The following is a 14,063-nucleotide window of genomic DNA, read 5'->3' on the forward strand; positions in this document are numbered from 1 at the left end:
CACCGGCCTCGGCCTCCCAAAGTGCTGGGATTACAGGCGTGAGCCACCACGTCCGGCTAAGAAGGGTTTTTTTTTTTTTTTTTTTTTTTGAGACGGAGTCTCGCTCTGTCGCCAAGCTGGAGTGCAGTGGCACCGTCTCAGCTCACTGCAACCCCTGCCTCCTGGGTTCAAGAGATTCTCCTGCCTTAGCCTTCCAAGTAGCTGGGATTACAGGCATGCATCACCATGCCCAGCTAATTTTTGTATTTTTAGTAGAGATGGGGTTTCACCATGTTGGCCAGGCTGGTCTTGAACTCCTGACCTAGTGATCCACCCACTTCGGCCTCCCAAAGTTCTGGGATTACAGGCGTGAGCCACCGCGCCTGGCCAGAAGGAATTTTAAAAAAGAAAAAAAAAAAGCTGCCAGGCACGGTGGCCCACACCTGTAATAATAGCACTTTAGGAGGCCGAGGCAGTGGATCACCTCAGGTCAGGAGTTTGAGACCAGCCTGGCCAACAAGGTGAAACCCCATCTCTACTAAAAATACAAAAATTAGCCGGGCGTGGTGGCAGGCACCTGTAATCCCAGCTACCGGGAGGCTGAGGGAGGAGAGAATCGCTTGAACCCAAGAGGCAGAGGTTGCAGTGAGCCGAGATTGTGCCATTGCACTCTAGCCTAGGAGCCTAGGAGACAAGAGCGAAACTCCGTCTCAAAAAAAAAAAAAAAAAAAAAGAAACCCAGAAGAAAAAGATGAATGAAGAATGGAACCAAGCCTGGGTTATCCTTGTCTTTAGACCAACACAGTCAAAAATAATAGATTATATATGTTTGTTTTTTAATAGAGGAAGAGGCTCACAAAGGCAAAAATGCCAGGTCCTAGGAAAGCCATACTGTGGCCTGGCTGGTCCCTAAGGAGGTTCCTGGCTTCTGTGTCTAGGTAGAAGTAGCCACAGTTCTCCTTGGCCCCTGCAGGATCAGTTTGGGCCAATGTGGCTGGTTCAGGCTGATGAGGCTGAGTTGGCCGGAGGGAGCTGGGACAGCCTTGAATTGCAGCAAGACAGCCACAGTGCCAAGGGCCTGGGGCTGAACACACCCTGCATGGGAGTGGACCTGGGCAGCTGGAGGCCACCTCTGGGCTGTGATGATGGCAGCCTCCCATCACTGAGCAACGAGCATCCGAGGGATGTCCTGCCTGCATCACCGCGTTGCGGCCTCATCAGTCCCACGACTTTGTGCCCATTTTACAGATGAGGAGATGGAGGCCCAGAGAACCAGTCAGAAAGTGGCTGGGACAGGACTAAGCGTGCAGCGCGCTGCCTCTGTGCCCTGGGTCAACAGCTCAAGGAACTGGGGTGCTCCGGAAATGGGGCCAAGGCTGCTGGGCAGCAGGACGCTCAGGGCCTTGGCCTCAGGAGAGGTAATTCCCCACTCGGAGATCGGTCTTGTTGCCGCATTTTATAGATAGGAAAAGTGAGGCTAGAAGAGACGACAAACGACACGCCTTTGGACACAGGGCAACTTTTTAGGTGCTGGATCTGGCCCGGCGGCCGTCACCGGTCACCATGGGGAGGAGGAGGAGCCGAGAGACTCGCTCGCGGCCGGGGGGAGGCAGAAGCGCGTACCGCGGGAGAGGTGGCTTTGAGGAGTGAGCTCCCGGTCCCGCGGGGACGCGAGTGGGCCCAGGGCCCGGGCTGCCAGGCGGGGCGGGGCCGGGCGGCTGAGAGGGGCGGGGCCTGGCGGCTGGGAGGGGCGGGGCGGATGCGGGGACAGCGGCCTGGCCAACTCCTGGCAGGCAGTGCCCTTCCCGGAGCGTGCTCTCGCCGCTGGTGAGTGAGGACGGGACGCGGAGGGGGCTGCGGGAAGTGGGGGCCCGCATGGCTGCGACTCTTGACAGCGCCGCGGGACAGAGGGAAACTGAGGCCGGAGCCGCAGACTGGACACCCGAGGGGGCGACCCGGGGCAGCACTTGGGGCTCGGCTACCGGATCAGGGGCGGGGGCGGCGGGCAGCCGAGTCTGGGCCTCCGCGGCCCGGGTTCCTGAGCCGGCCGCCTCCGGCTGGGGGTTCGGGAGGGGAAACTTGGACAACCCTGCCACGCCCAGCCCCAGGCCTCGCGGCTTCTCCTGCAGGAAGCGCGGTCCCAGGAGTGGCCGACGCTCCCTCTCCTGCCCATTCCGCGGATGGGCAATCCCAGGCGGAACTCCCTTGAGGGTCTCAGAATATCTGGGAGACCTCGGGCTCCTGATCCCCGAGACACCCCGTTTCATAGTGGAGAGCAGCCCAGATCGGGGAAGTTTATTTTGCCCAAAGCCGGTTAGAGACCCCCGGCCCTCGATTCCCAGTGCGGGGCTCAGGTGCGTTGCAGCCTAGACGGGGCTTACTGTGAGCCGAGCAGCCTCTGGGACCTGTCTGCTTCCCCTACCCCTTGCAAAGAAGCCGGAGCCCAGGTAGGAGAAGCGGGGGCTTCCTGCTGTGAACACGCTGCTGGCCAGGGCAGCTTCCAGAGGCCATGGCCTGGAGTGGGCCTGAAGCCCCTCTGGCCAGCCTGCCAGGGGCCAGGGCTACGGGATACCAGCAGTGTGCCTTGGGCTGGATGGCGGGAGAGACAGGACTTGAAGCTGTCCCAGAATGGGCTCAGGCAGCGCGAGGATATCAGGGGAGGTGGTGTACAGGAAGCAGCCGCCCAGCTTGCCTGGCACACAGCAAGCCCTGCCCATGAAGGCCTGCTGCCAGAACGTGGGCGAGGCCCGGCTTCTCTGTGGAGTCGGTGGGGCCCGGGACAGGGCAGCCTGAGGCAAGTTTCCACTGGCGGTGAAAGGGGCCCTGTAGCAAGGACAGGAGAGCCAGCCTCAGCCCAGCAGGGGAAGGCGGCCCCTGAGTCTCCACCTGGCTGCTGGCAGCCCCACAGGGCGGCTCGGCGGGAATCCTGGGCCCCCAGGGGAGTGCTGGAAACTGGGGGAAACTGAGGCTTACCAAAGAAGCCTTTGTCCAGAGTCATGCAGCTAGCGTGGTGGAGCCAGGGCCAGAACCCGTGCAGTCTGATCCCAGCCTGCCTTCTCCACTGTGCCCCGAGGACCGCTTTCTTTCCTGGGAGTGTGTGTGTGTGTGTGTGTGTGTGTGTGCACATGTGCTGTGTCCTGTCGTCTGTACACACTTGTGCCTGGCGTGAGGCACGATGTCTGGCTGGATCTACCAGAAAGTATTCACAGCGGGTTCTCCAGGTGGGGTGAGGGGCTTGGGCTCATAGGGAGGGAGCCTACTTTTCACTTTAGCTCGCTTTCTTCCTTTCTTCCTTCCTTCCTCCCTCCCTCCCCTCCCCCCTCTTTCTTTCTCATTCTTTCTTTCCCTTTTTCTTTCTTTCTTTCTCGTTCTTTCTTTTCTTTCTTTCTTTTTTTTTCTTTCTTCCCCTTCCTTCCTTCCTTTCTTGTTTTTGTTTGTTTGTTTGAGACAGGGTCTCACTCTGGTACGCAGGCTGGAGTGCAGTGATGCAATCATAGCTCACTGCAGCCTCCTGCAGAACTCCTGGGCTCAAGCGATCCTCCCACCTCAGCCTCCCAAAGTACTGGGATTACAGGCATGAGCCACCGTTCCTGGCTTATTTGTGTTTTCTTTACTTTTGATTGTGCCAACAATGCTTGGATGTGCTCTCTGTTTAAAACAGTAGTCTTTTTTATTTTTATTTTTTAACCACTAGACCACTAGGGAAGTCATTCTTAATTTATTATTTTTATTTATATATGTATTTTTTGAGACAGTGTCTCGCTCCATTGCCCAGGCTGGAGTGCAGTGGCTCCAGCTGGGCTCACTGCAACCTCCACCTCCTGAGTTGAAGTGATTCTCCTGCCTCAGCCTGGCTAATTTTTATATTTTTAGTAGAGACGGGTTTCACCATGTTGGCCAGGCTGTTTCTTTATTTTTTACTAAAAAAAAAGTTTACCCCGAACCTTGAAGGAAAGGGAAGTAGTCTTTCTTAACAGAACCAATTCCCCCTGGACACCCCACACTCACCCTATCCTCTCCCAGGCCACTCGATGGCCAGGTTGGCTGTGGATTTTTCCAGACTTGTGGGCTGTTCCACTGGTTACTTTTGTAATGAAAAACGCACACAAAGGTTATGATGAGGACGATTAGCCATGAATCATTTTTAAAAAGGCTGAAAACAAGTCCCTGGGACAGTGGTGGCTTCGCTGGAGAGACAAGGCTCAGGGGAGTGGGTGCAGCTGGGGGTGGGGGTGGGGATCAGAGAAGGGACACATTCCTTATTCTGTTTCTGGGTCACCTTCTTTTTTTTGTTTTGTTTCTTTGTTTTCTTTTTTTCTTTTTTTTGAGACAGAGTCTCGCTCTGTTGCCCAGGCTGGAGTGCAGTGGTGTAATCTCGGATCACTGCAACATCCGCCTCTCGGGTTCAAGCGATTCTCCTGCCTTAGCCTTCTGAGTAGCTGGGATTACAGGCGTGTGCCACCACACCCGGCTAGTTTTTTTATTTTTAGTAGAGACGGGGTTTCCCCATGTTGGCCAGGCTGGTCTCGAACTCCTGACGTGAGGTGATCTGCCTGCCTCAGCCTCCCAAAGTGCTGAGATTACAGGTGTGAGCCACCGTTTCTGGCCTTCCGGGTCACCTATAGGGAGGTCTCCGAGAACAGAAAGACACCATGAAACCCACTGGCTCGACCACCACCTCACAGATGGGGACACAGAGGCCCAGGAGACGAGATACCTTGGGGCAGCGATGGGTCTGGGGTCTTCCGCCCGGGAGTGAAGCCTCACAAGACCTGGAGACCCTGTGTCCCACCCTCAGTGGGGGAGGGCTCAGATCCTTCGGGGCCTGATGCTCTGTGGGGGCTGGGATGTTGCCGCGGCAGGTGGAGAGAGTGATGCTACTGGCCCTGAGAGAACCTTCTGGCACCGTTCAGAGGTGGGGTGGAGTGGCCTGTGGGTCCAATCCTGGCGCTGCAGGCTCTATGAGCCCTGTTTCAGATGAGGAAGGAGGCTGAGACGGGCGGTGACACAGCTCCTGGCAAGTGGCCATGCGGCCCAGAGCAGCCCGGCAGACACCCAGCTCAGAGGGAGGGGTGGGGTGGGTTTTGGAGTCACTCAGACCTAGAAAGTTGTGACTTCTCATGTCTGATTCCTCATCTGGAAAATGGGACCAGTCATGAGTCCACCATGGAGGCCGAGTGGGCCGTGTGGCTCAGGGAGAAGCAGCTGGTCCCCTGTGGCCGTTGCGGGGACTGAACAAGGCGGTGACCGTCGGGATGAGCACGGACTCCACCACGCAGACCCCTGCCTACCAGAGGCCCGTGCACAACCAGAGCTGAGCAAGGCTTGGAGCCTTCTCCTGCCTCCACGTCCTGCGCCCTCTACCCTGCCCCGATCTTGCCCGTTTTGGGGGCGCTGCTCCGTGCAGGGCATTTTCCCCTGTGGAGTGTCCAGGGGCTCTCGTGGCTGATAGGGTCTCGTCACAGGTCCAAGCCTTGAGGCCCTGTCTTCCCCTGGAGGAAATGGGGCTAGTGGCCCCACACTGATACCCACAACCCCTCTCTTCTCTGGAGTTTTCAGGGAAACGTTGTTGTCCCACCCCTTCCTCCCTTGAGCTACCCTAGCCCCCCAAGAAGCAGACACAGCGGGTTTACCCACCTGACGGTGGAGGAAGCCAGGCCCAGAGACGAGCCTTGGATGGAGGCAGAGCCGAGGTCTGGATCCCGATTCACTTTCTGAAGGAGACAAATAAAGGGTGTATAGGTGGCTTCACCCCTTCTGCCTGAGCCTGAGTCCCGTCCCTGCCATGTGTGCCCCCTGGCCTGGCCCACCCCAGCTTTCCCTGGACTCATCCCAGAGCAGATCTCTGGATCCTGCCTAGCCTGGCTCAGCATGACTCATCATGGTGGGTACCGCCCCTGCCCACCTGTTCCCCATTTGGGCAATTCAGGAGCCGGGCAGTTCCCCAGAGGCCCTAGCAAACTCCCCACCCCCCACCAGGCTTTCTCCTTGTGGGGCATCTGACTGCCTGTTTTCTGGTGGGGCAGACCCTCTGAGCCCCTTGGCCCGGTGGGTCATAACCATAGCCAGGCCTGAGAAGGGGGCAGCCTGGGGTGGGAGTGTGAGCATGGGACTCAGAACCGGCTCCAGACCCTGCTCTCTTGCTGTGGCCTTGGGAAAGCCACCATGTCTCTGTGACTTTAATTTGTTCTATACAATGGGGGACCTGGATGGTGGTCTCTAAGGCCCTGTCAGCTGGAACACTGGGTGAGTCCCATTCTGATTTCCTGGGGGCCGAGTGTGTGTCTGGCCCTGGCTAGGTGCTGGAGCCAGGTGACAGAATCGTGGGGAGAAGTTCTGCCACATGCTACAAGGTGAGGACCTCTAGAACATGGCGCTCAGTGAAGGAAGCCAGACACGAGGGCCACACACTGCGTGATTCCATTGGTCCAGAGTTCCATATCCACTTGGCGGTGGTCCAGGGCCAGTGCTCAGCAGTACCTCCTGCCCCAGGGAAGGTGGCCTTTCATATGTGTAGTGACGTCAGACCCCCATCCCCACCCCATGAGCACGTGTACCCTGAAAGCAGGAGGGCGGGGCAGGAGGGAGGGGGCCGGGCAGGAGGGAGGGGGCGGGGCTGGAGGGAGCGGGAGGGAGAACACAGGAACATTTCTTGCCGGGACCTAGGTCACATGCCCATCCCCCAAGAATGTCCATCCTTACTGCTCATCTGTGCAGCGACCTTGGGGGATGGGGTAACTGTCCCCATTCAACAGGCGAGAAAACTGAGGTCCAGGGAGGGGAGGGAATCATAGTAAGTGGCAGCACCGGAATCTGCTGGATGCCTGACACTCTGTTCCTTTAAAACAGGCCAGGCGCGGTGACTCACGCCTGTAATCCTAGCACTTTGGGAGGCTGAGGCAGGCAGATCAACTCAGGTCAGGAGTTTGAGACCAGCCCGGCCAACATGATGAAACCCTGTGTCTTCTAAAAAATATAAAAATTAGCTGGGCGTGGTGGCGGGCGCCTGTAATCCCAGCTACTTGGAGGGCTGAAGCAGGAGAATCACTTGAACCCCGGAGGTGGAAGTTGCAGGGAGCTGAGATCTCGCCAGTGCACTCCAGCCTGAGTGACAGAGCGAGACTCCATCTCAAAAAAAAAAAAAAAAAAAAATTCCCTGGCCAGGCATGGTGGGTCATGCCTATAATCCCAGCACTTTGGGAGAACAAAGTGAAAGGATCACCTGAACCCAGGAGTTCGAGACTAGCCTGGGCAACATGGAGAGACCTTGTCTCTACAAAAAATACAAAAAATTAGCTGGGCATGGTGGTGCATGCCTGTAGTTCCAGCTACTTTGGAGGCTGAGGTGGGAGGATCCCCTGAGCCTGGGAGGTCAAGGCTGCAGTGAGCTGTGATGGTACCACTGCTCTCCAGCCTGGACAGCAGCGACACTCTGTCTCTAAAATATAAAATGCAGTGATGTTCATTATACATATTTTGGCAAACAAGTAACATTGTGAACTTAGCATCACAAATCCTGCTGCCAAGGGTGGACTCTGGAATCCCGAGTGGCCGGCCTGTGGAGGGGCCTTGGGCAGACATCTCCACTGCCCTGTGCCTCAGGTCTTTGCTGGCAGACGGCCATAAGGTGGCATCGCTTCCTTGCAGGGTGAGGGTTCACGGCCAGTGTTGGGGTAAAGCTTGCCTGGCCTGGCACACAGCCATTCCCCAGGAAACGCTGGCTTTATGATTATGACCGTGGCAAACATCTTCATGCATTGGTTACAATTGGAAAAGGATATGCATATCTAGGCTGGGCGCAGTGGCTCACGCCTGTAATCCCATCGCTTTGGGAGGCCGAAGCAGGCAGATCATCTGAGGTCAAGAGTTTGAGACCAGCCTGGCCAACATGGTAAAACCCTGTCTCTACTAACAATACAAAAATTAGCCCGGCATGGTGGCACGTGCCGGTAATCCCAGCTACTTGGGAGGCAGGAGGCTGAGATGGGAGAATCCCCTGAACCTGGAAGGCGGAGGTTACAGTGAGCTGAGATCGCGCCATTGTATTCCAGCCTGGGCAACAGAGCGAGACTCTGTCTCAAAAAAAAGCACATATCTATGTTATCCATTTTTTGCCAAAATTGGGGTCATTCTGTAGTCAATGTTATATTCTGCTTTCTTCGTGTTATGTTGAGAACAACTTTCTCATTACTAGAAAGGCTTCAGAAGCTTGGTTTGTGGGGGGCCAGTCTTTAATAGTCCCTGGCTGCTGGGCACTGAGGTTGCTTCTGTGCTCACCCAGCTCCATGGATCCCAGGCCAGCAGCCGCCCCTTCTCCCTGGGGCCAGCTTTGCCCTTTGCCCCTGCCGAAGCCCAAGTTCATCACAGTCTCTGCTGACACTCCTCTACCCCCGCTTGGCTGCCTCCATGTCCCCGGACTGCTTGTCTCTCGAGTTCCCCTGGGACGAAAGTGCTCAGTGTTCTTCCTGTGGCATCTCCTTCCTGGTCCCTGGTCAGAGGGTCCCTTTCTGAGGTCCAGGCTCCCTCAGCACCAGTCTGTGCCCACTCAGGGCCTCCCCAGCCCCGTGCCCCTCTGGGTCCCAGCCCTCGCCCCAGCAGGCCTTGCTGCAAGTTGGCAGAACTGAATCGGGTTGTGTGGCTTCTTGTCTCAGACAAGAGAAGACGACCCCTGATTCTCCACCTCGAATCAGAGTGAGTGGGAGCCATATTGCCACCAGGGCAGAGCCTGGCCCAGAGTGCAGTGTGGCCCCAGGCAGGCTGCTCTCCGTCTCCAGTGCACGGGGAAGGGGCGGTGGTTTTCCTGGGGCCCGTGTAGGGTGCTGAAACAGCTGTGTAGAGACCCTCCTTGCTGCTGTGCACTGAGCTGTGCTCAAAGTAGGTGAGCATTGATATCCCACTCTACCAAGGGGGAAACTGAGGCCTTGAGTTGATGTGATTTGCCTGAGGTTACGGTGAGGCAGTGAGGAAAGGGATTTGACCCAAACTCTGTCTGATACCAGTCACCAAATGAATGAGCGAGTGAGTGAGTGAAAGGTGAATGTGAAGTGCTGGAATGTAAAGCACTGGCCTGGCAGAGCTCCCAGGACGGGGACTTGGCCCAGGGAGGCAGGCTGGGAAGGCTTCTTGGTGGAGGGGACTCAAACTGGCTTTGGAAGAGGGAGCAGAGAGGAGGGGTCAGTGCCAGAGACCCAAGGTTGAGGTGAGGGTGGGCAGACGTGAGGGTGGGCAAAGGTGAGGCCAGGCAGCTGGGGCAGGAGCAAGGCTGGAAATGCGTTCACTCAGCCACTCCCACCCCGCATATCTCTGCGCCTCGTGGTCAGCTGACTGGTTGATCTGTGGGTGACAGGCCTTTCGGGGATGCTGGAGGAGACACAGGCCTGACCCCATGGCCTCAGGAATGCCCTCATCCAGCCCTGTCTTCTCTTTCAGAGCTCCCCTGAGCAGCAGCTGCAGCAGCTATGGCCCCGCCCTGGGTGCCCGCCTTGGGCTTCACGCTGGCGCCCAGCCTGGGGTGCTTCGTGGGCTCCCGCTTTGTCCACGGCGAGGGTCTCCGCTGGTACGCCGGCCTGCAGAAGCCCTCGTGGCACCCGCCCCACTGGGTGCTGGGCCCTGTCTGGGGCACGCTCTACTCAGCCATGGGGTAGGTGGGCACACGCTGGCCTGGGGATGAGCCTGGCCCTTTGCAAGGGGAGGCCTGGCCCAGGACAGAGGGTCTCCTCCAGGCGGGCCATGGGCCATGGCATGGTTTTCCCAGCCCCATTTGGCAAGCCAGGGTGGGGAAGCTGTGGGCCTGTCGATTGCACAACTGAACTTTCTCCTCCTAGGCCCCTGGGGGGACGGGTCAGATGCTCACCCCACTCTGGCATCCCCGCCATGTTCACAGCTCCAGGTGGAGGCCAGCTTAGTGTGTGAAGGTTGGCCTTGGGCAGCGGCATGGACGCTTTCCAAGATTAACAGCAGCAGCAACAGCCCCCAAAGCAGCTCCTTTGTTGAACTCCTGCCCAGCGCCAGGCTCATCTCATTCATACTCAACGACCCCCATGATAAGGGGCCTCCCAAGGACACAGGGCTTGCAAGTGTGGACCCCGCACAGCCCCCTTCAGGCTCAGTCTGGCCTGAGTCCCCTGGGACTAGACCAGGGGAATTCCACCCAGAAAGGACGTGCTGGGAGGGGCAGGGCTCCTCTTGGTGGCTGTAGCGGGGACCGCACCCAGGAGGCAGGGAATTGACTGCCTTCTGGAATGTTCCCTGCATCCTGGTTCTGTGCCAGCGCAGTGCAGGGTGGGGACACAGGTGCCAGGCACTCTAGGGGGTGGATAGCAGAGGCCAGGCCAGGTGCCCGGCTCTGATGGGAATAAGGCCCTGGAACCTGGGTGTCACGTGGGCCTCACCCCTCCTGGCCCAGGCCCTGCCCAGCCAGGGTCCTGCACTTTCCTGGCTCCAGTATCCCCACCCCGCTTGGCCTTCCTACACCACTCAGTCCCTGCCTCTCTTCGGGGGAACTTTTTGGGGCTCCCTGTGGCTCTGGATAAGGCAAACCCCTCATTAGTAGGTGAGAGCTGGGGCTCTGGCCCTGGCTGACCAGACTTTATCCACTGATGGCCTGCCAAGAGATCTCAGTCACTTCACTGCCTGTGCCTCAGTCTCCTCACTGTAAAGGGGGTGCTGATACTGCCTGCCTTATGGCTTCATCATGAAGCTGAAATGAGTGAATGCTTGGGAAGTGGTAGGGCCTGGCTCCTGTGAGTGCTGGAGGGCATCGGCTGCTGTTACTGGTGGTGTTATTGTTGCCCTGTGTTAACAGCTCCCATGACCAGGCCTCCCCCTGGACCTCATCCTGCAGTCACAGACTGACTCAGGGTCTCACATCTGCCTCAAAGCCTTTGCATGTCCTGTTTCCTCCCTTGGAAAACTCCTACTCATTCTTTAAGGCCCAGCCCAAATATCCCATCCTCTATGCAGTGCCCTGGCTAGGTTAAGAGCCTCCTCTCTACCTATTCACACCATGTGCTTCCCTTTCATAGCAGTGGCAGTGATAATAATGGCAGGTATTTATTGAGTGTCCTATATGCTGGGTATCGCACGAAGCACTGCCAATGTGCTAACTAGAATCTCCACAGCAACCCTATCAGAGAGGTCAAGCAACATCCCTGAGATCACACAGCAGTCAGTGTCAGGTCACATATGAGCCATCACTGTGCCACTCGGAGGTGGGCAAGGCTCCTGGCCTTGTTCCTAATGGTGCTCTGAACTGCGGCCTCTGTTTCAGGTACGGCTCCTACCTGGTCTGGAAAGAACTGGGAGGCTTCACAGAGGAGGCTGTGGTTCCTCTGGGCCTCTACACCGGGCAGCTGGCCCTGAACTGGGCATGGCCCCCCATCTTCTTTGGTGCCCGACAAATGGGCTGGGTAAGTGTGGCCACAGCATGTGTCCCTGATCCCTGGATCCGACCCTTGGAGGACGTGGGGCATCACATATGACACTGTGTCAGTGTCTGTAGGCGGGGCCAAGGGAGACAAAAGGCCATGTCTCTCTAGCTGTAAGCAGCCCACACCCTGGAGCCTCCCCTCTACTGACTCCTCCAGTGAGGGAAGCTATTAAGGCAGAGGGGTTGCAGGGGTGGGTTTGGGGGCTACTGTGTAGGAAAACCCACACGAAGCCTGATACTGTGTAGGCAGGGTCACTGGCCCCTCTACATGACAGCTTCTTCTTCTTTTTTTTTTTTGAGACAGAGTCTCACTCTCTCACCCAGGCTGGAGTGCAGTGGTGAGATCTCGGCCCACTGCAACCTCCACCTCCCAGGTTCAAGTGATTCTCTTGCCTCAGCCTCCCGAGTAGCTGGGACTACAGGTGTGTGCCACCACTCCTGGCTAATTTTTGTATTATTTTTTTTTTTTTTAGTAGAGATGGGGTTTCACTATGTTGGCCAGGCTGGTCTTGAACTCCTGACCTCAGGTGATCTACCTGCCTTGGCCTCTGAAAGTGCTGGGATTACAGGTGTAAGCCACCGCGCCCGGCTGACTGCTTCTTTTTTAAAGTTTTAAACTTTTTTAAGAGATGAGGACTCGCTATGTTGCCCAGGGCAGACTCGACCTCCTGGGCTCAAACGATTGATTCTCCCGCCTTTACCTCTTGAGTAGCTGGGACTCCAGGTCACGTCGCTGTGCCCGGCAGCCTCTTTTTTTTTTTTTTTTCGAGACAGAGTCTTACTCTGTTGCCCAGGCTGGAGTGCAGTGGCATGATCTCGGCTCACTGCAGACTCCACCCCCCAGGTTCAAGCGATTCTCCTGTCTCAGCCTCCTGAGTAGCTGGGATTACAGGCATACAGCACCACGTCCAGCTAATTTTCTGTATTTTTTTTTTTTTTTTTGAGACAGAGTCTCGCTCTGTCGCCCAGGCTGGAGTACAGTGGCGTGATCTCAGCTCACTGCAACCTCCGCCTCCCAGGTTCAAGCAATTCTCCTGCCTCAGCCTCCTGAGTAGCTGGGACTACAGGCACATGCCACCACGCCTGGCTAATTTTTTTATTTTTAGTAGAGACGGGGTTTTACCATATTGGTCAGGTTGGTCTTGAACTCCTGACCTCAGGCGATGCACCTGTCTTGGTCTCCCGAAGTGCTGGGATTACAGGCGTGACTCACTGCACCTGACAAATAGCAAGGTTTTGTTTGGGCCTTGTAGTAATGCTGGGAGGTCAGCGCTGCTCTCAGTGGAGGCTCTGAGCTCAGAGAGGGGAAGGGACGTGCAAGACCTCCTAAGCCACCACTGCACCCTTGAACAAACACTTCAGGCATGCCACGTGCACCCCACACAAGGCATGGGTCAGGCGGCATGACTGTTCCCACTTCACAGATGAGGAAACTGAGGCTGAGATGGGGGAGGGGCTTGGCCAGGTCACTCAAGGGTGGAGTGGGGGTGAGTGAAGCTCCTGACTCCCAAATCCAGTGGGAGCTGGGCAGTGGGACACGCACTTGGGTGAATGCGGTGCCTCAGGCCTCCCTGTCCTCCCTCCCCCAATCTCTGCAGGCCTTGGTGGATCTCCTGCTGGTCAGTGGGGCGGCGGCAGCCACTACCGTGGCCTGGTACCAGGTCAGCCCGCTGGCCGCCCGCCTGCTCTACCCCTACCTGGCCTGGCTGGTCTTCGCGACCACACTCAACTACTGCGTATGGCGGGACAATGGTGGCCGGCGGGGGGGACGGCGGCTGCCAGAGTGAGTGCCCGGCCCACCAGGGACTGCAGCTGCACCAGCAGGCGCCATCAGTGGTGGTGGCCGTCACGCTTTCAGGACCGCTGGGCCTGCTAGTCTGTCAGGGCCTCGGCCCAGGGGCTCAGCAGAGCTTCAGAGGTGGCCCCAGCTGAGCCCCCACCCGGGAGCAGCGTCCTGCGCTTTCTGCATGCTTAGAGCATGTTCTCGGAACATGGAATTTTATAAGCTGAATAAAGTTTTTGACTTTATTCATGGCCTTTTTGCTTGGGTGGGACCCCTGGCCACGGGGAAGAGGGGGAGCTGGGGCTGCACTGGAGTTCGTCTCTGCAGGATCTGCCTGGGCTGCCTTCTCCACACAGGACTGGATCCAGCTGGGGCTGCCCACGCTTCCTGGGACACTCCCGAAGACCTGCAGGAGATGAACAGAGCAGTCCTGGGTGCCACCCTGGAGCCCACACTGGCGCAGACCCAGCTGGAGCCGTGGGCTTCAGCGGAGGGAGGGGGTCCTGTCCACTTCCCACAGCTTCCAGGATGCTCAGCCCGGGCCCTTGAATGGCCGGGCCCACAACCAGTGTCCGACACCTGGTCCTGCCCATGTGTGGCCCTCAGCTGGTTTTACCCAGGACAGAGCCGGGGGTGCTGACTGCCCTGTCCCACGGGGGCCCAGGCTTATGGCAGCCTCACTGTACCAGGGATAGCCCCACAAACACCCAGTTGGCTCAAGGGGGAGTCAGAGGCAGGAAGGTTAGGTCCCGACTCCAGCAGATAGGGCCTCCTTGCTGGCCCAGAGCGGCCAGGATTGGAGGTGTCACAGCCACTCACTCCCTCACCCCGGCTTCGAACTGGGCGACCCATGACCACTCCAGGCAGCTGTTT

At 57.5% G+C, this 14,063-nt stretch overlaps 1 protein-coding gene across 2 annotated transcripts; it reads left to right on the top strand.

The window, feature by feature from the left end:
* The first annotated feature begins 1,689 nt into the window (after positions 1-1,689).
* TSPO (translocator protein) lies at positions 1,690-13,435 on the top strand. 2 transcript variants are annotated; one of them, XM_054470021.2, is made up of 4 exons: positions 1,690-1,806; positions 9,409-9,619; positions 11,249-11,387; positions 13,006-13,435. In XM_054470021.2, the coding sequence occupies exons 2-4, from the start codon at positions 9,438-9,440 to the stop codon at positions 13,192-13,194; spliced, it is 510 nt and encodes a 169-aa protein (XP_054325996.1). In that variant the 5' UTR covers positions 1,690-1,806; positions 9,409-9,437; the 3' UTR covers positions 13,195-13,435. The 2 variants fall into 2 exon arrangements, with proteins under 2 accessions (XP_054325996.1, XP_054325997.1); XM_054470022.2 differs by having other exon boundaries at positions 1,797-2,426.
* The last annotated feature ends 628 nt before the right edge of the window (positions 13,436-14,063 follow it).

This window comes from Pongo pygmaeus, chromosome 23, assembly GCF_028885625.2.
Source record: "Pongo pygmaeus isolate AG05252 chromosome 23, NHGRI_mPonPyg2-v2.0_pri, whole genome shotgun sequence".
NCBI lineage: Eukaryota > Metazoa > Chordata > Mammalia > Primates > Hominidae > Pongo > Pongo pygmaeus.

Coding starts and splice junctions, on each gene's coding strand:
- TSPO (XM_054470021.2), top strand. CDS start 9,438: ATGGCCCCGCCCTGGGTGCCCGCCTTGGGCTTCACGCTGGCGCCCAGC. Junction 9,620..11,248: donor ACGCTCTACTCAGCCATGGG/GTAGGTGGGCAC, acceptor CCTCTGTTTCAG/GTACGGCTCCTACCTGGTCT. Junction 11,388..13,005: donor GTGCCCGACAAATGGGCTGG/GTAAGTGTGGCC, acceptor CAATCTCTGCAG/GCCTTGGTGGATCTCCTGCT.